Below are 22,504 nucleotides of genomic sequence, written 5' to 3' on the forward strand. Positions count from 1 at the left end.
GAAGCAAAATGTTACCTGATAAGCAGTTAAGAATAATTAAAAAGTTTTGAGCGAGGGACTTAGCTGATCAGAATTGTGCTTTAGAAAGATTAACGTGGCAGCAATATGTGGGATCAAGCTGAGAAAAGATTAGGAATCTACTATAACAATCCAGGTGAGGGGTAATACAGGCTTAAATTAGGGTGGCAACCGTGGGAATGGAAAGTAAATGAAAGATTTGAGTGACTACCAATTTAGTGACTATCTGATGTGTAGAAAGACAGGGAGAGAAATGTTTAAGATGACATCAACATTTCTATCCTTAAATGGCAATTTAAAAAAAAAAAAGCTAAGAACTGAAACCTGAAATACATCCAAAACTGAAGATAAAGGAGGGAAAGATGAAGTAGAATAAGAGAAGTACATCATGTCCCCTATGTCAAGAGAGAAGAAAGGTTTAAGAAGGGAGGTGGTCAAATGTTCTAGGGTGATCAAGGAGCAGAAGGCCTGAGAAGGCCATAGGGTTTGACAACTGAAAGAAGAGACAATTTAAAAAATATGCTTCTTATCTTCTAATTTTAAAGGTCTATCATTTAGAAGAGGAAGGATAATTACTCTACATGTAGCTTCAAAGAACAAAATTAGAGCCAGTTAACTGAAGGCACAGCTAAGCAAATTTCTACTCAATCTAAAGGAAGAACTTTCTAAGAACAAGCTCCTTCAAAAATTTAACAGGCTACCTCATGAGGCAGTGAGTTCTGATGACAACAGGTATTTAAGCAAAGGTTAGCTAATTAAGGGATTCTGACATGCAGCAGAAGGTCCCCTTAGTTGACTTCTAACATCCCTTTCAAAATTCTGAGTCACCCAGTGGTACTTGACATACTTGTTATTCACCTCTTGCTGACCCTCAACAAGAGCTCTTTTTAGACTCTGGGAATCAGAAGGGACCTCACAAGTCACCTATTTCATTATTCCAATGAAAGCTGGTGAAATAGTGGACAGAGTGATGTACTTGGAGTCAGAAAAACCTGAGTTCAGACCTTGCCTCTGACAATTACTAGCTGGGCAAATCACTTAACCTCTCTTTTTTTATAGAGTTAGAAAAAATAATAACAAGATTCATTTGGAAAAACAAAAGGTCCAGAATGTCAAAGGAACTAATGAAAAGAAATGCAGGGGAAGGTGGCCTAGCAATTCCAGATCTTAAATTGTATTATAAAGCAGCAATCATCAAAACTGCTTGGTACTGGCTAAGAAATAGGGAGGTGGATCAGTGGAATAGGTTAAATATGCAAGGCACAGTAGTCAATGACTATAGTAATCTATTATTTGCTAAACCCAAAGACCCCAGCTTCTGGGATAAGAACCCATTCTTTGAAAAAAACTGCTAGGAAAACTGGAAAAGAGTAGGCGAAACTAGGCATGATCAAAATCTCCACATATTCCAAAATAAAGTCAAAATGGTTCATGACTTAGATATAAGGCTGATATATGCAAACAGGGAGAGCAAGGAATAGTTTACCTATCAGATTTATGGAGAACAGAAGAATTCATGACCAAACAGGAGATAGAGAACATTACGAAAAGCAAAATGGATAACTCTGATTACATTAAATTGAAAAGTTTTTGCACAAACAAAGCCAATGCAACTAAGATTAGAAGGAAGGTAGAAAACTGGGAAAGAATTTTTACAACCAGTGTCTCTGATAAGGGCCTCATTTCTAAAATATATAGAGAATTAAGAAATTATAAGCATCATTCCAATTGATAAATGGTCAAAGGATATGAACAGATTCTCAGATGAAGAAAAATCTATAATATGAAAAATGCTCTAAATCATTACTGATTAGAGAAATGCAAATCAAAACAACTCTGAGGTACCACATCATACCTATCAGATTGGCCAAGATGATGAAACAAGAAAATGATAAATGTTGGAGAAGATGTGGGAAAATTGAAACAGTAATGCATTGTTGGTGGAGTTGTGAAATGATCCAACCATTTTGGAGAGCAATTTGGAACTATGCCCAAAGGGCTATAAAAATGTGCATACCCTTTGACCCAGCAATAGCACCTCTAGGGCTATATCCCAAGGAGATCATACAAATGGGAAAAGGACCCACATGTACAAAAATATTTATAGCAGCTCTTTTTGTGGTGGCAAAGAATTGGAAATTGAGAGGATGCCCATCAATTGGGGAATGGCTGAACAAGTTGTGGTATATGAATGCAATGGAATACTATTATACTATCCAGAAATGATGAACAACCTGGAAAGAGTTGTATGGTCTGATGCTGAGTGAAGTGAGCAGAACCAGGAGAACCATGTTGTGCCATGTTTAATACTGATAAACTTAACTCTTCCCAGCAATACAAGGATCTAAGACATCTCCAAAGGCCTTGTGATGGAAAATGCTATACACATTCAAAGAAAAAACCGTGGAGTTTGAATGCAGATCAAAGCATACTATTTGCTATTTTTTTTCTTCTGTTGAGTTTCGTTTCCTCTTTCTGGTGGTTCCTCCTATTGGGTGTAATTCTACTTACAACATCACTAATGTGAAAATATATTTAACAGGAATGTATATGTATAGCCTATATCAGATTGAGTGCTGTCTTGGGGAGGGTGGTGGGGAGGAAGGGAGAGAAAAATTTTAAACGCAAAAGCATATAGAAGTGATTGTTGATAAATCAAATTAATTTAAAAAAAAAAGATATGGTCCTCAGGATGGAGCACATTAGCCCAGCAAAGAGGGTAGTCATGATATTCTGGACATATATGCAAAAGAAGTTACAGAACACAAATGCGGAGTGGGTAAAGTTTGCACGGTTCTATGCTTTTCTCTAATAATATACTACAGTCTTGGAGAAGAAAAAGAAATAAAATATCAGATGGCAGAAATAATCCAGGGTTAGGCAATAGCTGTAGTAACCATGGCAGGTTAATAGGGTAAAGAGAATCAAAGGTATTACTATTGTTAATGTCTTCCCTCTGAGTTTATCTTCCATTTACTATAATATATAGTACATATACCATACTAGTATAGTATACCAGTAAATATACAATATATTTAGTATGATATATGTATATATATGTATATATATCGAGTATACAATTTTTTCTCCATATTGTCTCCTCCATTAGAATATGACCTCATCAAGGGCTTTCTTTGAATCCCCAGCTCTCAGCACAGTGCATGGCACATACTATGAGCTTAACAAATGCTTGTTGATATATTAAGAGGGCAGTGTTAAAATATCTCATCATAACATCTGAGATGTACAGATACAAGCCATTAAAATGTCTGGACAATCCCATGATTATCTGCTGAAGGCTCTATTACCTCTTGGGGCAGCTCAATTTTATGAGTATTTACTCAAGTGACTTCTGATAGGCAGCAAGAAAACCAGAATAGCAGATATGTCAAGAGACTAATGTGCTTATTTCTTTCTTCTGAATCATAAACAACCAAAGAAGAAAATTAATTGATTCAACACCATTTTCAGTCACAGTAAACCTTGGTTTACTATCTAGTCCAATACAACAAGCATTTGCAAGGCATCTATAGGAAAGGCAGTGGAGTTCTATCCTGTAGGAGATAACACTCCTCAAGAATACTAGGGAAGAGGCACAGGTGAGGAAGGAATCCATTCTAGATATGAGGGGCCACACTCTGCCAAAGCACAAAGCAGGAGGCAGAAGGCTGAGCTCAGGTAACAGGAGGTTAATTTAGCTAAAAGGCAGTGTATATATTAGAGAAGGAATACACAACAAACCAGGAAGGGTAGAATGGTGTCAGAATGTGAAGAGGTTATCTTTTTTTCTTAGAACCAATACGACGGAAGCCATCAAGGGATCTTGAACCATGAAGTGACATGATCAGACTTGTGCTTTAGCAAGATTATTTTGGAAAGGGAAGAGACTGAAAACAGAGAATCCCTATTAGGAGGCTAATGTGATGCAGCAACCGAGAACTAAAGAGGATTTGAACGTGGGTAGTGACTGAAAGTGGACAGAAGGAGATGGATGCTGACTCATCAACTGATTGAATGATGAGATGGAAGGAAGAGTCAAGTATGACTCTATGGCTGCAAAACCTGGCAGAATGGTAGTCCCACCTACAAAAGTTTAGAGGAGTGGTTGGGGAGGGGTGGAGGAGATTTGTTGCTCTTGAGGCCTGTATGTAACAGAGAATTGGAAATGTTCAATTGCAGTTCAGGATGCAGGACTGGAGCTTGGGAGTTAGGCTAAGGCTATATAGCTCTACAAAGAAATAACTGAACCCATGGGAGGTGAAGAGATCACCCAGAGAGCATGCAGAGAGAAAAATGAAGAGGGACCAGGGCAGAACCTGAGGACACTCAAAGGTAAGAGACTGAGAATAACCAAAAGTAATGTAGTAAATGGAAATTATTTTGGTTTTTCCAAACTTCCTTCAGAGATATTAGACAGCAAAGAACAGTTGCCTTCAAGTTCTAAATGAAGAAAAAACCGATTTTTTTCAGGAGAGCTGTAGGATGGAGATAATCTATAAAGGTTCTACCCAGCTCCACGTGTTTAAAATGAACAATAGCAGCTAGTGAAATGGGTAAGAGACTGCCTTTGCTGTGTTTTCCCTAAGGCAAGAAAACTCTATACTGACCTAACCATACTAAAGTTTTAAAATGAGTCAATCTGAGCAGCATGGAACGCCTAATGAAGTAATGATCCTTGTGTCAGCAAAAGCCCCTTTCCATAAGAGGCAGGAAGGGGGCCGGGGGCAGCTGCCGAGGCATTCCAGAGCTTTGCTCAGCCTGTGGTCCTGACCTGCTGCACCCTGGGGAGGGCTCTACTTTACCTGAGCTGGGGTGGTGGTTGAACGCCAGAGGACATGATCTCAAAACTTGCCTTTTCCCTTACTACCTCCCTGGACCTCCGTTTCCTCACAGTAAAATGAAGGGACTGGATGAGGTTGCTTCTAAGGGTCCCTTCCAGCTTTAAATCTACGACACGACGAGATGGCTGAGACCTACGCTGGCTGTCCAACGGGGTACAAACGCTCAGACAGGCCTTTTATTGTTCAGTCGTGTTGGATTCTCAGTGACCCCATTTGGGGTTTTCTCAGCAAAGATACTGGAGTGGTTTGCCATCTCCTTCTCTAGCCCATTTTACAGATGAGGAACTGAACAGGTTAGGCTGTCAAAGGAGAACTGCTCCCTGGGATTAGCAAGTTGAGGGCCCTGCTCCAAGATCCTCCAGCACTGCTGGACCCTGACCCACGCGTCTGTCGGGGATGCCTGGGAAAACAGTCCAGAGGAAGGCCGCCCCGCCCCGCCCCGCAGCTGCCCGGGGAGCGCTCGGCTGTACCTGAGGCCCGGAGTGCTGCGGCCTGCCCGGATCTTCTGCACCCGCAGAGGGAGGCCCAGCAGGCAGCTCAGGGCCGTGGACACGCGCAGGATCTGGCCGCCCTGACAGAGAGAAGAGGGAGACCGGCTCAGAGTCAAGGCGAGAAGGGAGAGGGGGAGGAAGGGGAAGGGCGGGTGAGAAGGAATGGGGAAAGCGAAGGGGCGGAGGCGAGCAAAGGGCACGGGCAGGCCCCGGGGACCCGGGCCGCGCGCGCTCGCTCACCCCCTCCATGATGCCGCCATCGATCTCTACCCGGTGCCCCGCCATCGGGGTTGCCCCTGGCAACAAAGCCTCGGCCCTAGGCAGAGCAAGGAAGAGGCGGGAGAGGTGGCGATTCAGGGGCCAGGCCGCCCGGCCTCCCCTGGCCTGGCGTGGCCTGAGCCTGAAGACCAGGGCGGTGCGGAGCCACAGCTCGCGTGGGGGAGGCGGCCGCAGCGCCGGAGCCCAAGAAGTGCAGGTCGCTGGCCCAGGCCACGCCGCAGCCGAGGCAGAGGTCACTGAGCATGCGTGCTCCCGGAACCTGCTTCCCCCCCCCAACCCCACCCCCGCCTCCGCTCAAGCTACTGGGGCCGGGTTTAAAGGGACAGCTGCCCGAACTCGGGGGGAAGTCCAGCTTAGAGTCATCAAAATGACAGAATCACAGAGTTTCAGAGTCGGAAGGTTCCTCAGTGGCCATCCCGTCCGACTTACGCCCCAAAGAGAATTACCACTACGACGCACCCCACCAGTGTCTTTCTACTTGTTCCATGTTGCTGTGGAGCATCACTAGAGATGTCAATCCAAAATGACATAGGTAACAACTAGCCTTTATAGAGTGCAGGGCTGTGCTGCAGTCATCCCCCACTGGCTCGCGAGAGCTGGTTGTTAAATTTCCTTTGTGAACATTTACATCTTGGAATCCGAAAACGCTACCATTCAGGCCTTGTTTGGTTTGTTGTCCATACTTAAAGCGATTCAGAAAATGTTAATAATGCAGACTAAACAAATATATTATCTCATTTTCTCCTCCAAACAACCCTGGGAAGTAAGTGCAATTATTATACCTATTGTACACATAAGGAAATTAAGGCAGATAGAGGTTAGGTGACTTGGCCCCAGGCTGGATTTAAACTAGGCTCTAGTTCTTGATTCTTGCACTCCATCCAAATGAGCCACCTACATGCTTCTGCCATTTGTTAACCTGCCTCTGCTGCCCCTCCCCGAAATGCTTTCCATCATTTTTCTTTGAGGTTCCTGAAGTTCCTAAGTTCAAAAGGAATAAGGACTGGACTTGGGGTTTCATCAATACAGGCAACTCCTCTAATAGTGTAGTGTCTAATAGACACTGTATTTGCAACTTCTATTAGAGAGCTGCCTAAAGCAATATGGTAAAGATCACAGACTTGAACTCAGGCTTTCCTTCCCCATCCCAGTGCCCCAAAGATAAATTATGTAACCTTAGATTTTGACTCTTATCAAAGAGGGAATGGGAATGGAGTAGAAAGGTACTCAGTGTATAATATGAATCAGATATAGGGAAGAAATGTCCTACATTTTCCTTCATTTCCTACACATAAAAGAAATGCCAAAGGACATGCAGTATGTGTTAACAGAACGACAACACAGGATTCAGAAACAACTTAAAACTATTGTTAAAATCTTCTGGGAGGCTGATACTTAAACTTTATCTAAATATTGAAGCAGTTTGCAGGACTAACAAAGTAGACATTTTACATTTCACCTCTGTTCTGCACTGTCTACCTCAAAGTCTATTTCTTATGGCAGACTAGGCCAGGAACTTGGGCTCCTCCTCTTATGAGTGGTTGCCTTCTCTGAAACAAAAGGCCTGCCTTCTGTAGGACCAGAACTCCCCCCACCTAGGGAACTCTGTACCTCCCCCAAACAATGGGGCAAATTTGATACCAAAGAAAGAGGCCAGGAGCTCCAGTATAATTACATAAGAGAAGTGTAATGATCATACTGGGTTACTTACACTGGGGCAGTCTGGGGCGACAGCCAGACAAATGATGGATCCCCACCAAGAGCTTAATAATCCTCAGGCATCCCACTTACTTGTTATATGTATATTCTGTATCAAGTAATTTTGATGATAATAGTGCTGATGGTGATGATACTGGTACAAGATGATACAAGGCATTTTAAGGTTTGCAAAGTACTTTACATATTGATTCATTTATGTTTTAAAGAAGAAATATAGCACTTATAGCTCTAAATCATATCATTATGCATAGAAGACCATATTTAGAGTAGCATTTTCATATGTTGGCATCACAGTTTAGAAAAGACATTGATGAATAAGAGTGTGTCTTATTTATCAGGAGGATAAAGAGGAGACAGATGGGAATGATAAGGAGCAAAGAGATTGTGTCATATGAAAGTCCATTGAAGGAAGTGGAGTATTTTGGCCTGGATAACAAAAGCATTAGGGGTATGTAATTATTGTTTTCAAATATTTGAAAGGCTACCATGTAGAGGACAGATCACACTTATTTTATTATATATTATATTAATATTATATGTTATGATATAAAATATTACTATATTGATATAAATATTACTATATTATATATGATTTTTATATATGTGTGTGTATATATTATATATATATAAAAGCATATCAGTTCTTCTTGGGCCCAGGGGCAAGAACTAGGCACAGTAGTGGAAGTAGCAGAGAGGCAGATTTTGCCTCAGTATAATAAAAAGAAGAGAGTCGTTCCAACGTGAGACCTCTTCAGTGGAGGCTCTCTGGTAAGGAGATTTTCAAACAGAGGCTAGATGGCTACTTGGTCAAGATGTTGTAGAGAGGATTTCTATGGAAGTTTCTGTGTTCGATGGCTTGTGCAGTTCCTTCTAACTCTGCAGTCTGGCCACTTCGGCACTGAAGTCTGACTAATCACGTGAGAACTAAGAATCAAGAAGACCTCGGCTCTAGTTGTAGCTCTACCACTGTGCATCCTCAGACAAATTTTTTTAACAATCACTTAGAGAGGGAATAATATTCAGATACGCCAATGGATTTGTGATTTTATTGGTTTTATTCCCTCCAGGGATCGAAGCTTTCAATGCAACCATGCTTGCTCATCTTGTTCGACTTTTGTTCATGTCCTTTCATAAATTTGATATAGGGGGTCCGCCAAACATGTTGGAGGCCTTCCTCAATTTCTCCTGATATCAGAGGTAGAGCACTTAGGCTGTACGTCTTTGATCTTTCATCCTTGTTTCTTGCCCTACCCATCTTCTCTTCCTGTCATACATTTTCCCATGAAATATTTGTTCATTTGTAAGGCCAGGGATTCATTGAGTCAATTACCTTACCCACTAAAAGTAACTTGCTTAACCAGGTAAGAACTATTTCATCAATCAATGGCAATGATGAGGCATGAGAATTCCTTGAAAGTCATTGGAAGAAATGGAGGAATGCTCCACAGGGAGTGTTGGCATTATTTAAGAGAACTTGATCATACCCCATGGGTCTTCATAAAGTAATAATTTAGTTCAGAATCCAAGGATCCAAGTGTCTGGCAGCAAAGATGAGAAAGCTGTTCCAGCCAAGGCCCTGAGGAAGAATCATGGGGTGGAGAGAAGACAAGCTTCTAACTCATCCTCCTTCTTTTGATCAGAGAGGGATCTTTTAATTTTGGAAGGTCAGAGAGTTTATAGACTTATCAGCATCCTAAGTGTCCATCCCTGAGAGAGCAGTGACTGACACCAGTGCCTGCGTTGACAACAGAGGACAAGCTAGACATACTAGGAAAGGCAGCTTCAAGACTCTATAAGGAAGTTAGAAGAAAGCTACAAATGCCAAAGGGGGACTTCACAAGTACCCCTCAAAGAGAAGAAAAGGATTTTCAGCAAGCAGGAATTGTGGCTTTCTCCTTTGCCAAATGTCCTCCCTAACTCACTTTTCCTTTGGACTTTGTATATACTGGTGGGAATGATCATAGGAATAACTTCACTAGTGGGGGCATCTGAGTCATAGAATTAGACATCTAAGTAGTAGCTGCTCCTGGGGACTCAGCTGGCCTGTGCAAATGAGTTTTGAGATAGTAGCCCAAGAACATGTGCTACATTCCTTTGAAATTCCTCATTGGCACATGTTTTCATTGATTATTGCTATATCCTATTCACATCCCCATGTATTCTTCATTGCCATCCAAAGGCCCAGTAATACCAGTATTCTTCTAATATTATTGTAAGGCTGTGAAACATGGAACACAATACTCCGCAGAATTAGAAATGAATATCACTGGGTTGTTGTTTCTAGAAGTTTGGGATCATGAAAAGAACTTTGCAATTTTCTAAAGACAATCCAGGCTGCTCTCACTTTTTCCTGCTTGTTTCTGGACTTAACTTATCCATTTATACTATCTTAAATATGTATATTAATGGACAAGCTGTATGGGTTGTCTGTCTAATTCTGTGTCATAGTTTAGATGATAGTAATTCTTTATTTATCCACTTGCTTTTTTTCCTGTGTAGATAGTAAGGCCAATTTCCTTTGAGTAGTCATGAATCTCATCCAAGAAATTCTACAATTTCTGGGCTTAACTCAACCAGGACAATGTCATCTACAAATAAGAGCATCTGGAGGACCTTGCCATCCATAGAGAATTCCTCAGTTTGGACTCTGAACTGGTTCTTCTCCATAATAGTAGTAAACACCTTTGGTGAATATACATCTCTCTATTTTATGCTTGCTTGATATTGATAATGAAAGAATCAAACAAGTTGTCACCATTATATTTTTCAAGGAGTTGAGAATTATTTTGTTATATAGATGGTAAACACTGTGTTGGAAGGGAGGCTTTAAGGTGATTTGCTCTACGAAATCAATTGCTGTTTTATAATCAGTAAGCAAGAAGCACAATAGGAATTATATATTTTCTACATATTTCAGTCATATGGTATACTGTGCAATGCTATTTGTAAAAGCCTCAAAGTTCTCTTATCAAATACTCTTGATCTGTGTGTAAATGATTCCAATAACCTTTTTATATAGATGGATGAAATAGATTTGTTCTATCTTTTTTTAATTGATCCTATTTATAATTTATTGATTTTGTCCTGTAACCAAGTCATGATTCTTTGTCTCTGAACTTAATTCAGAAATTTAGCTGGTCTGTAATGAGTTAAGTTTAGAAATCCAGTTCTCCTGTTAAGCACTGGTCTATTTTTGTGTCAAGGAAGTCTGTTGCCTTTGATGTATACAGTTAGACACCATGGAGTTTTGTCTATTATCTTTATACCACCAAGCTATCCTTCAAAGTTTCTGGTTTGTTAACCAAAGAAGTCTGGTTTGTTATCTCTGTCCTTGCAGATTCATCTGGACTCAAAAAATGAACATTTAGTCCCAAGAGAGAAGAAAGGGGTTTCCATCCAATCATATTTTCTTCTATCTATGATGCTAGCTTTCCTATTTTCTGTACTCCCCAAAACTATAAAAGAGCTGTCCCCTTTATTTGGGGTCTTAACTTTGCTGGGGAAGCTGGGATCCTATTTATTGGTAAATTTACACCTTAATAATAAATTGCTCATGCTCAGAACTTTGTGCCTCAGTCTACCTTAATTTTTATCAGTTACATGGAAGAGTAGGCATAAAGGTCAGTAGTTGATGATGTTCTCTCAGTCTTTTTCAGTATTAATGTGAGGGGGTTTTTTTAATGTGATTTTAGTATCTTCTCCTTTAACTCCTTTGTGAATTGATTTGTCAGTGCCTTCACTATTGTGATCTCTCCAACACAAATCTCTTCTGTATAATACTTGATTTTTTTTCTCTTCAATTCCATTTTTACCTCCTCTGTAACCATATCTGGTACTATGATGTTTTACAGTCAAAATATCATGACTTCATTATACTTGATGGTGAAAAAAATTTTGTCATAAAAATCCTTTTCAGATATTTTCTATCTTTCTTCTTTTTGTCTTCTTTCTGCTTGTATCCTTAAATGTCCTCAGAATGACTTTGCTTAGTAGGGTCTCTTGCCAACCTTTCTTCAAGCTGGTTTTATGCTCCATTGATTCTCATCATGTTATGAGGGAATACTGCTCATAATATTTAATCTTTCTACTATATAGTACTTTATGGACTCTTGGGCTTCTTATTATGATGATTTATATCAGTTAACTTTTGCATGAAATTATTATAGATTGTTCTTTGTAAAAAAAAATTTCTTCATCTTCTGCAACAGATGTTGATACATAAGCTTTTTTGTTGTTGATTTTTTTATGTTGATGTTTTTGCAAATACTTGTCATGAGTGCTGCAAAAAGAGATGACTAAGTGTCTGAAAAAAAATATTTCTTGTTGCCGTTGAGTGTATGATAAAACTAACTCCACCAAAGGCTTTATTCACCACTAAAGGAAAGTAGGTGAGACATCCTTCTTTTTAACTGTAACTTCCTTCTTTCTTCTGATTTCATTTAAATCAAGAAGGTCAAGATTGATAGGATTCATCTTCTCTAGTAGTATATTCACTCTTGGGTTATTTCAGCCAACGGTCAAAAAGCATTTACTATGCACCTACTATGTGCCAGTCACCATGCTAAGTGCTGTAGATAAAAAGAAAGTCAGTTCTTGCTCTCCAGGATCTCACAGTTGAATGGACTTGTGCCATTAGATAAGTATTTTACATTTGGGGAATCAAAGTGAAGTTAAAGTTTATAGACAGCCTAAAACTTAGTGCTTAATATGGCCAAGCAGATAGAGTTCTGCACCTGAAATTAGGAAGACTCATCTTCCCCAGTTCAAATCTGCCCTCATTTACTAGTTATATGACCCTGGGCAAGGCACTTAACCCCATTTGCTTCAGTTTTCTCACCTGAAAAATGAGCTAGAAAAGGCATGGCAAACCATTACATTATCTTTGCCAAGGAGGCTCCAAATGGAGTCATGGAGAGTTAGACATGACTGAAATGATTCAACAACCACAAAGGAATTCTTATTGATTGATTGGAAGACTGGCTCAGGGCTATACGATTTACTTATGTTGATGGTATATCCTTTTCAGAGGAAGCCCCATACCCTCTCCTGTACTTCACAGTGCTAGAGACCTTCCATCTTTGAGTCACAGATTTCCCCCCTTCTCTCAAAAGTGATCAAAGTGCACGAAGCTGTAAGACATCACCATCCACTTTGCTTTTTTTTCCTTGTCAGTTTTGAAGCTTGCAATCATAATTGGCTATGGCAGATATTGATCTCAGGCTGTTAACTCAAATTTTGTACTTGATAGGATGTTAGAGGATTGAAGAATGTCATACTGAGAAGAAAGAGAGAAAGAAAGATCATTGAATACTTGGAGAGAAGAAATAAATTGAAGACTGATCATGTAAAGGGAGCTTGAATCCTTTGAAGGAGTTACCAGTCCTCCGAGGAATAGCAATAACAATATCTCACATTTACATCACACTTTTATGTTTGCCAATCACTTTACAAATGTTATTCCTTTTGATCTTCACAATAACCCTGTAAGGGGCACTATTATTATCCCCATTTTACAGTTGAGGAAACTGAGGCAAAGAGGTTAAGTTACTTGCTCAGGGTTACACAGCTAATAAGACAGGATTCAAACTCAGGTTTTCCTGACTCCAGGCCATGTGGTCCCTTCACCATGCCAACTGACTGATGATATAATCCATGTATACTGTCAAGTAAAGTCATCCAGTAAAATTTAGAGGAAGAAGAGAGTAATGAATATAAGATCATAGATTTAGAGCCAGAAAGGACCTTAGAAATTATCTAGGCCAACACTCATTTTCTAGATGAGGAAACTAAGGGCCAGAGCAGTTAAGTGGTCATTACTCAGACAAATAGTAAGAGGTGAAAAGGAGGGAGCTGGGACTTGAATCCAGGTACCCAAACTTCAGGGACTGTGATTTTTCTACTACACTGATGCCTCCTGGTAGTTGGTGGTTCTCAGCGAGGGGAACTAAGGAAATTATTTGTCAAAATGATTTTTTTTTAAAAGAGAGAGAGCTGCTCTTTCCCCAGGGCATGTATTTAAGACATGGCAGAGAATATTCCAAAATTTGTCAAAACTGACGACTACTATCTGCTAATGATGATTCACATGGATGAAGGAAGTAAGCATCAGGAAGCCCTGGACGAGAAATTGGAGTGTTTTCATCACTGCTGCTCATACAAGGCAACTTCAGAAGGGCTTCAAAAGAGGAAAGAAAATTTGGGAAGTGAACAGCTGGTTAAGAGAATAGTGTTTGACAGTAGGATTTGTATACCTGAACCACAACTTTAAAAGAGGAATGAGAAGATATTGGCCAAGGATGAACTACAAAGGCTTTCATTATTGTTCATAATGTCCAACTCTTCCTGGCCCCATTTGAGGTCTTCTTGGCAAAGATACTGCAGTGGTTTGCCATTTCCTTTTCTAGCTCATTTTATACATGAGGAACTGAGGCAAACAGGATTCAAGATGAATCTTCCTGACTCCAGGTCTAGCACTTTATTCACTGTACCACCTATCTGCCCCATACCATTTAGAAGGTCCTTTTTTGCTTGGAATCTTGCAAATCTAATCAAAAGGGTTTTTAAATGGAAAGGAAGAAACAGGGGGGAAAATACCTATGTATTAAGCTAGATACTCTAGTGAGCAGCTACACTGTAGAAACATTAGCAGTACGACAAAATCCAAGGAGTTAGTAATAAAACCCATGGCCTGGGTTGTATATACACAAGTACATAAAGTATGAACAAGAAGCAAGATTGTAAAGTAAGGAGGCAAATTTTACCTCATATAACCCACTGAAGTTTGGCAAAATGAGACCAATGTATCATTTTCCCTCCTAACAACTCTCTTTCCTGGATTGTCTTTCTTCTTCCTTGATCATTTCTTTTTATCAATTGTTAGCTATTGTCTGACTAATCCTGCTTCTTAGACGGATAAACTTGCCATAACAATAATTGATCCTTTAAGGTCCTCTTGAGTATTTGAAAAAGCCCAATGTGATTCAGACACACTAAGGTCATTATACCCTCCAATTCAATACCCATGTAATCACCTTCAGTAGCAACTTTTCTAACCCTTTTCTGTATCTAGAAACTTTTTCCACTATCCTCCTGGAGGAGAGTGTTGTTAAGAACTTATATGAAGGCCCTCAACATTCTCTATATACTCAGAATGGGTATTCAGCATCCTTAAGTATTTATGCTCTGTAACATGTGGGTTTCTATTTTTAACATACACAATATATTAAATCAATCTCTCTAGCAATCTTCTCCACTGTTATATCTCTGACATCTCTCCCCTCTAGTTGCATCTTGTTAACATATACTAACCGAGACTCAAATTTTTCTTTTCCTTCTAGGTGACAGTATCTTTTTTTAAAATAATATTTTATTTTCCCCAATTACATCTAAAACAATTTTTAACATTCCTTTTTAAACATTTTTGAGTTCCAAATTCTCTCCCTCCCTCCCCTTTCCTCTCTCTGACAAGGTAAGCAATCTGATATAGGTTATACATGTGCAATCATGTAAAACCTATTTCCATATTAGTTATTTTGTGGAAGAAAACAAGAAAAAAAGACAGGAAGGAAGGAAAAGAAAGAAAGAGAGAAAAACAAAGAAAGGAAGAAAGAAAGAAAGAAAAATATGTTTCAGTTTGTATTCAGACTCCATCAGTTCTTTTTCTGGAGGTAGATAACATTTTTCATCATGAGTCCTTTGGGATTAGGTGACAGCATCTGTTAAGAATGATGACAATTTATTAGACCTACTCAAGATACCATCATAATACCTGTCCCAGAGCCTATCAAGGACTTCTGGTGATGGGCCATACTCAGTGCTAGAGAAATACTCTTCTGCACAAATAGTTAAAATTCTGCTTTTCTTCCCTAGGAAGTCACTTCAAAACACAATATTTGTAGTAGGGAGCACTAAGATTATGTTCCATGTGCATTTGCCCCTTTACTTTCAGGTACCTCCCTAGAAAATCTGGAAGATAGTACTGTTTCAGAAAACTCACATAGGGCAATATTTTATAACATCAAAGTAGTATTGATTTAGAACTGGAAGAGTCCTTGAAGATCATCTAGTCCTATTCCCTTATCTTATAGATAGGAAACTGAGGCTCAAGAGGTTAAATGACAGGGGTTGGACTTGACCAGGTCCTCTCTCTCTAAATCCATGGCTTTCTATTATGCTATATTTTTTACATTATCCTCCGCCCTGATTTTCTTACCCAGAGACTCCAAAGCAACATATAGAGTCCCTTGAGTCACATCACAGGTCAAGGGTATTTCTAAAATCAACTACATTTTGCTTTGTTTAAACTCATCCCAAGTCACAAGTCTGATAAACAGCTATCCTTAGCAACCACTTATGAAACTGCTAGAAAAATAGTGAGGTACGCAATATAGAGCCGTGCATACCAGCCCCTGCCTATGAGACCTAAAGTCTGCCTTACCGTTTCCATAGTACTCACCAAGGTTGGCCACTGACAATGCAAAAGATTTATATGTTTCAAGCAGTGGTACCAGTCGAGGCACCAAAACATAACCCGTATGTCAGTGACTCTTCAACATTTACTAGGAGCTTACTATGTGTAAATCACAATAGATACACCAAAGAACCCTGATACGTGTTAGAAAAAAAGTTTTAAATCTTTTATATTTCAGTTTTTCACTCTCTTTTCCTAAAGTACAAGTCTGACCATGCCACTCCCTCTTGCCTCAAGGATAGACTATAAACTCCTCCATTTGGCATTTAAAGCCCTTCACAGTGTGGCACTAGACTATTAGTTAAGCACCAAACGTTTATTAATCACCCCCTCTATCATTTCAACTCTTTCACTTATATTCAGTCTTTCCCTGTCTACTGACTGCTTCCCTGTTGCCTACAAACATGCCCATGTTTTCCTCGTCCTCAAAAATTTGGGGCAAACTGCCTACTAGTAGACAGTTTCCTTCTTAAGGCTTTTCACACCCTGGCATCACCCTACTTCCCCTAATCTCTTCATGATACTCTTCATTTCATAGTGTTACCACAATAAGGAAGGCAGGGAATATTTAGCAGGCTTAACTTTTAGGACAGATAAGTGGATAGAATACCAGGCCTGAGGTCAAGAAGACTCATCTTACTGAGTTCAAATCTGGCTTCAGATTTGACCCTAGGCAAGTCACTTAACCCTGTTTGCCTTAGTTTCCTCATTTGTAAAATGAGCTGAAGAAGGAAATGCCAAACCATTCTAGTATTTGGCCAAGAAAATCCCAAATGGGGTCACAAAGAACTAGATACAACTGAAATGACTGAACAACAACAAACCTTTAGGACCCACATTCCTGGAAAGCAGCAATGCAGCAGCTGAAGTTAATGGCCCTCTGCAATAGGCACCACTTAAAGTTATACTGTGAGACTGCGGTTCATTATACATTTTGGAAATGAGATCTTTAGCGGAGAAACTTGCAGAAAAGATTTTTCGCAAGCTAACCATTTTCCCTCTAATTTAATTGCATTGATTCTGTTTGTGTAAAATGTCTAATTGTATTTTATATAGTAAAAGTTTCTCTGTTAGAAGGAAGGCAAGAAAGAGGGAAAGATTCCTTGTCATGACAAAGCTCCCTGAAAGTCATAGGAAGTGTGGTTTGGCTTCCTCTGCAAATTTAAGTTTGTGCTCCCCTGTATTATCTATAGCCTGTTGTTGTCATTGTTTATCTTTCATTTTCTTTTTTTTTTTCCTTTCTTAGGCAATGGAGTTAAGTGACTTGCCCAGTGTCACATGGCTGGTAAATGTCAAATGTCTGAGGTTACATTTGAACTCAGGTCCTCCTGACTCTAAGGCTGGAGCTCTATCCACTGTGCCACCTAGCTGCCCCCATCCTTCATTTTCGAAAAGGACAAATGACATCACAGGGTAATGTCTTGACTCCTGTGTGAACTGGATTTAAGTGAGGCAGAGTGGCACAAAACCATCAACCTCACTCTCTTCTAGTCATTAAAGTCTAGTGACAAGACAAAAGTCAAGATGACCGGCAGTAGACCAGGAGGCAGTGGATGACCCTGCTGTCTTCAATGTCTGACCAAGCTCTAAGCATTCCACAGCCTCATGGCAGTTGGAACAAACTGTTCTCATCTACCCATTCTACCAGAGGAAATCTTCATACATCCTGAGGACAGACATCACCCTAACCCACTGAGGAGTTTGAGGCCTGTCAGTTACCCTAAACCTGATTAAGTCTGTCTGCCAAGATAGTTAGACTGGAGTGTGGTTGCTATGTATGCTACAACTTCTTGGGAACACAGGTGAGAACTGAGTCACCGGTGGACACCAGAAATAGATGAGCAGCCATGAAAAAGGCTTGGCAAGCCCTCACACTAGAGGTGCTAGTCCTCCCTGAATACCTTATACATCCCTATATGCTGTAGATTTGGCTTGTACCACACTGCTGCCTGAGGTCTTGGGTACCCTCCTGAATTCTCCCTTTACCATCTTCCCAGAAGTCCCAAGACTCCCTAAAGAAGCCAACCGGAAGTCCAGAAACTGCATCCATTAATGTGAAAAAATAACTGGAAGTTTTACCAAAATGTGTTCGTCCTGTATGGTCCCTACTGAAAGCACTTTTAGATGCTCCCTGAAATAGCATTTGAGTTGGATTTTAAAGAACCATTAGGATTTCAAAAGGGAATACTGTGAACTAAAGCAATCTAGTTTGGCTGAAGTCATAGAGTGTGTAATAGGGATCAATATTACATAAAGAAACAATGACACCAGATTGTGAAAAACTTTGCCGGATAAAGTGTAGGCAGGGTCTACTAAGGAGAGTGACTTCACAGAGCAAAACAGTCTCAACTCCAACTCGCCATCCTGTGGGTTTTGAAACAGGAAAGATTTAAAGAGCCCACAAAGTTTTCTCTGCTGACAACATGGTGGGATTATACTTGCCCTGATGAGGAGAAGCAGTGGGGCTGACTTACACAGTGCTAACAGTAGGAGCAATATGACTGTGGTTTGTCTTGTGTTGTTTCACAGTAGTGACAGCTGAAAAAATGGAGAAGTACCCAGGAGGATTTATGGTGGAGAAAATCAGAAGCAAATCACAACTGAATGATGCTCCTTTGAAGTAATGACTATTATCATGAACACCTAGAACCCTTCCTTGCTCACTGATATGTTTAGGGAGTGATCTGCTAGAATAGAATTTGCTGTTTGGCCAACTGTACCTATTATGGATCTATTGCAGGGGTTGGCAGCTACAAAATCCAGCTCACTGCTGGTTCTGTATGCCCGAGCTAAGAATGGATTTACATTTTTAAATAAAGTTTTATTATATTTAAAAATGTAAAAACCATTCTTAGCTCTGTGGACATACAAAAATAGTGGGCTGGATTTGACTCGATCCATAGTTTGACAAGCCTTGCTCTTTTAGAACCCAATGAATTTTCCACTCTCCATTCCCACTTATTTACCTCAATCTCTTTCTTTGTTCTCCTCTTCCCCACTTATCAGGGCATGCCAAAACATCATTACCTTTTGGAATTTTGTGATCTTTTAAGGCTTTTTTACTGTTTGTATTTTTATATGTGGTTGTTCTTTCTATTTATATTGTTATAGTCATAATGTACTTTGTTTTCTTGGCTCTGCTTGCTTCACTCTACATCGATTCACATAGATCTGTTCATGTTTTTCTTTATTCATTACATTAATTATTTCTTACAGCACAGTAGTATTACATTTATATACCACAAATGGTTAGCCATTCCTCAATCAATGGGAATCTACTTTGTTTCTAATTCTTTGCTATTACAAAAATTGTTATATTATATAAGTATATTCTTTAGCAGTTCCATTTACAAGGCACCATAAATTTGTAACTCAAGTCTCTCTAGCAATTTGTTCATTTCTATATTTTCCTTTTTTATTTTTTTTGTTAGACTTCCAAACTGAGAGAAAGGTGTTCCAGTTTATTGTCACTCCTGTGATATTGTCTATGTCTTTTTGTACCTCAGTTACTATTTCCTTTATTAATGTAGACGCTAAAGAACTTGAAGCGTGTAAGTTTAATATTGATATTGGTTTGTTGTCTATAGTTTCTTTCAACAAAATGTAATTTCCTTGTTTATACCTTTTAGTGTTTTGAATGTTTGTTTTTGCTTTGTCTGATAGCATGATCGCAATATCTGCTTTTGTGGATCTATTTGATATAAAATTAGATTAATACAAATACAAAATAATATTAAGAACCTAGATAGAGAGCTGGCCTCAAATCCAGGGAAACTTGGGTTCAAGTCCCCCCTCTGACACTGTGTGGTCCTGGATAAATCATTTAACTCAGTGCTGTAGGCTTGTAGTGTCAAACTCAAATAGAAATGGGGGCCACTAATCCATATATAAAGATCTCTGCAGGCAATTTCTTGCCTAGTTTTAAAATGTAATTTTATAAGTGCGTACATGCATACATAAATATATAATTGTATTCTTATTTATTTTGTGAAATATTTCCCTAATATATTAATCTGATTTGAGCCCCACTTGGGACTGTTGTGGGCTTCAGGATTGACACCTTTGCTCTAGGCAATTCTCCTAGACACTGAATTCTTGAGAAGGTGCTGAATTTCCTCACCTGGAAGTTCCTTATATCAATGCAGTTGAAATCAGAAGTCCAGTCCCTATCCCTATCCAAACCAGTTCTAACACTTTATGATATTATAATTTTTTTTTTACTCCCAGCCAAAGGGACACTTAAATCACTTTGATATCATCAGTTATGGAAATGATATGAATTAGAGGCAAGTCTGTTTTTTCATGGATTGTGCCTATGTAACTTTTTTTAATAGCTTTAGAAAAAGGTGGCATAGCTCTCCAAGGAATTAATGAAATTCTAGAAAGTTTCAGGCTGTAGCATATTGTGTATGCTAATGGACATAATGTTGTTTTAACTTTGGCAGTAACCATGCTGGGGTAAGCTAAGCCCCAAGGATTCCTATGAGACTGATGTTGCCCCTAGTAAATGATGACAGGAATTAAATGGGCTATTTATACAAGGACTAGTCAAGTCTCCTACACTGCCTCACACCCACAAGGCCTTTTCCCTGGTGTGTGGTTTCTTTTGCCCAAATGATTCAGGAATCTCCTTGGGAAACAGTAGGACTTCTTCCAGATGCCTTTAACACCCAGTAGCTGGTATCCAGAAAGGTTCTTTTGACAAGCTTGTCAAAGAATAGCAAATCTGTGTCAACAGACAAAGGGGAGAGACAAACAGGAAGGCATATTGAGGATTTGAGAGAGAGACAACCTAGGTTTAGATATGGGGCAGCTAGGTGGTACAGTGGATTATAGCACCAAGCCTTGAGTTAGTAAGTTTCATTTTTGTGAGTTCAAATCTGACCTCAAACACTTACTGTGTTATGTGACTCTGGGCAAGTCACTTAACCCTGTTTGCCTCAATTTCCTCATCTATAAAATGAGCTAGAGAAGGCAATGGCAAACCACTCCAGTTCTTTGCCAAGAAAACCTCAGATGAAGTCACAAAGAGTCAGATGTGACTGAAAAATGATACAAAATAAAATTTCCCCCTCTTCATTTTTATTCTGAACAGTTTTCTGTTATCTGAATTTCCTGTCCTTTTTATTTCAAGAGCTTTCTCCTGATCACTTGCGGAATTTGTTGCTTATCAGAGGAATTGTTAAGTGTAATCACTAGGTTCTTGGAGTTTGCTGTATAGGTTTTTGGGTTTTTGTTGTTGTTATTGTTGTTTGTTTGTTTTTCTAGAATAAATCCATGGATTCTTTTAACTGGCACTTTGTATGCTGTGTTCAGAAATTCTGGGCAGTTTTCTTGTCTTATTTCTTGCATTAAGGTTCTGAGGGTTTTTGACTTGTCATGTTCTTCTGGGAGCCCTATAATCCTTAAGTTTTCTCTTTGCATCCTGTCTTTAAGATCAATATGTTTTGCTTGTATGGAGTTTCTTGTATTTTCTTTTAAGGTATTGCTTTTTACCTCTCTTTTTCCAGCTTGTCTTTCATTTTTGTGTATTTGCTTCCTAGTTTCCCTTTTGATTATTTTAGTGAAACTGGCCACCATGAATTCAATTCTGCAATTATTTCTGCTGTGCAGGCCATAAATTTTGCTCTTACAATTCTTATTTCTCTTTTAAACCATTCAGGAACATCCTGTTAGAATTCCATGCTTTCTTGGGGAATACACAGGGTTCCCTCAGATACTGATTTATTTTATTTTGTCTTACAATATTTATTTATAAATGTTTGAACTCTTTTACCTAATCTGGAGGTCACAATCCCTTCTTTTATTAATATCTTCCCTGTTGGTTTGTCCACTTATACTCATTGTCTTAGAATTTTCTGCCTCATGAGATCTTTGGTAATTTCAAGCTTTTTTCCTTATTTATTCTTGTTGCTTACTTTCTGACTCCTTTTTTAAATGGTGATTTCCTTTGGAGCTGCGTCTCAAAGAATCTTAGCCTCCTTCCAACTTTCTAATTGTCTTTTCAGGGAAATTCACAGTTCACCATTACTGGCCCAAGTGGGACAGAACTTGCTCCAGCTAGATGCTGGGCTGTTTCCCTCAGACTCAGTGGAATGCCACAAATATGTTGCCCCCTTTCCCTCTGTCCTCAGTTCTCTATCTCCATGGCCCAGAGTGCTATCACACGATCAGATACTGAGCAAATTTCTGCTGTTTGGAGTCTGGGTTTCCAGGACCCTGAGAAGAGTTGGGGATAGGATGGGCAGGTGTCTGGTAGCGCATGAACAAATGATCTGCTTCCATTCCCTCTATTTCTCTACTCTTTGACTGACTCTGTGGCATACAGCATTGCAAGCTTAAGCTAATTTCTGCCATTTGGAGTTTGGCTATCCATAACACTGGATGGTGGTAGATGTGGGGGTTATAGTATAGAATTGAGTTCTCTTGAAAGCCCATAGGTTTGCTTTTGCAACCTGTTTCTCAGAGAATAGTGGGTAGTAGGGGGAAGGTATTAAATGAATACAATTTAGGGGTTATGGATTATTGAACTTCTCTGCTATTAGTTCATGGAGTTTTTGCCTTCTTTGGGTTCTTAGTTTCTACAACATGGAGTAAGCAGAAATTGCTTTATCTCTGTCACATAATTCTTATTTTGAAGAGGTTTTTGAAGTCATGAGGATAGGAAAAAATGTCTAGTCCCTCAT

General features: G+C 39.4%; 1 protein-coding gene across 3 annotated transcripts in view; it reads right to left on the reverse strand.

The window, feature by feature from the left end:
• RTCA (RNA 3'-terminal phosphate cyclase) overlaps positions 1-22,504 on the reverse strand; it is a 47,224-nt gene that overhangs the window by 20,588 nt on the left and 4,132 nt on the right. Inside the window, exons 1-2 of one of the 3 annotated variants that reach the window (XM_020999895.2) lie at positions 5,591-5,742; positions 5,330-5,430 (exon numbers count right to left, since the gene is read on the reverse strand). In XM_020999895.2, the coding sequence (XP_020855554.1) occupies positions 5,330-5,430; positions 5,591-5,635 (146 nt within the window). In that variant the 5' untranslated portion in view covers positions 5,636-5,742. Of the gene's footprint in view, positions 1-5,329; positions 5,431-5,590; positions 5,743-22,504 lie in introns of those variants that run through there. The other 2 variants (XM_020999902.2, XM_020999883.2) reach the window with 2 other exon arrangements.

The sequence above is a fragment of the Phascolarctos cinereus genome, unplaced genomic scaffold (assembly GCF_003287225.1).
Source record: "Phascolarctos cinereus isolate Bilbo 61053 unplaced genomic scaffold, phaCin_HiC Scaffold_5;HRSCAF=322, whole genome shotgun sequence".
Lineage (NCBI taxonomy): Eukaryota > Metazoa > Chordata > Mammalia > Diprotodontia > Phascolarctidae > Phascolarctos > Phascolarctos cinereus.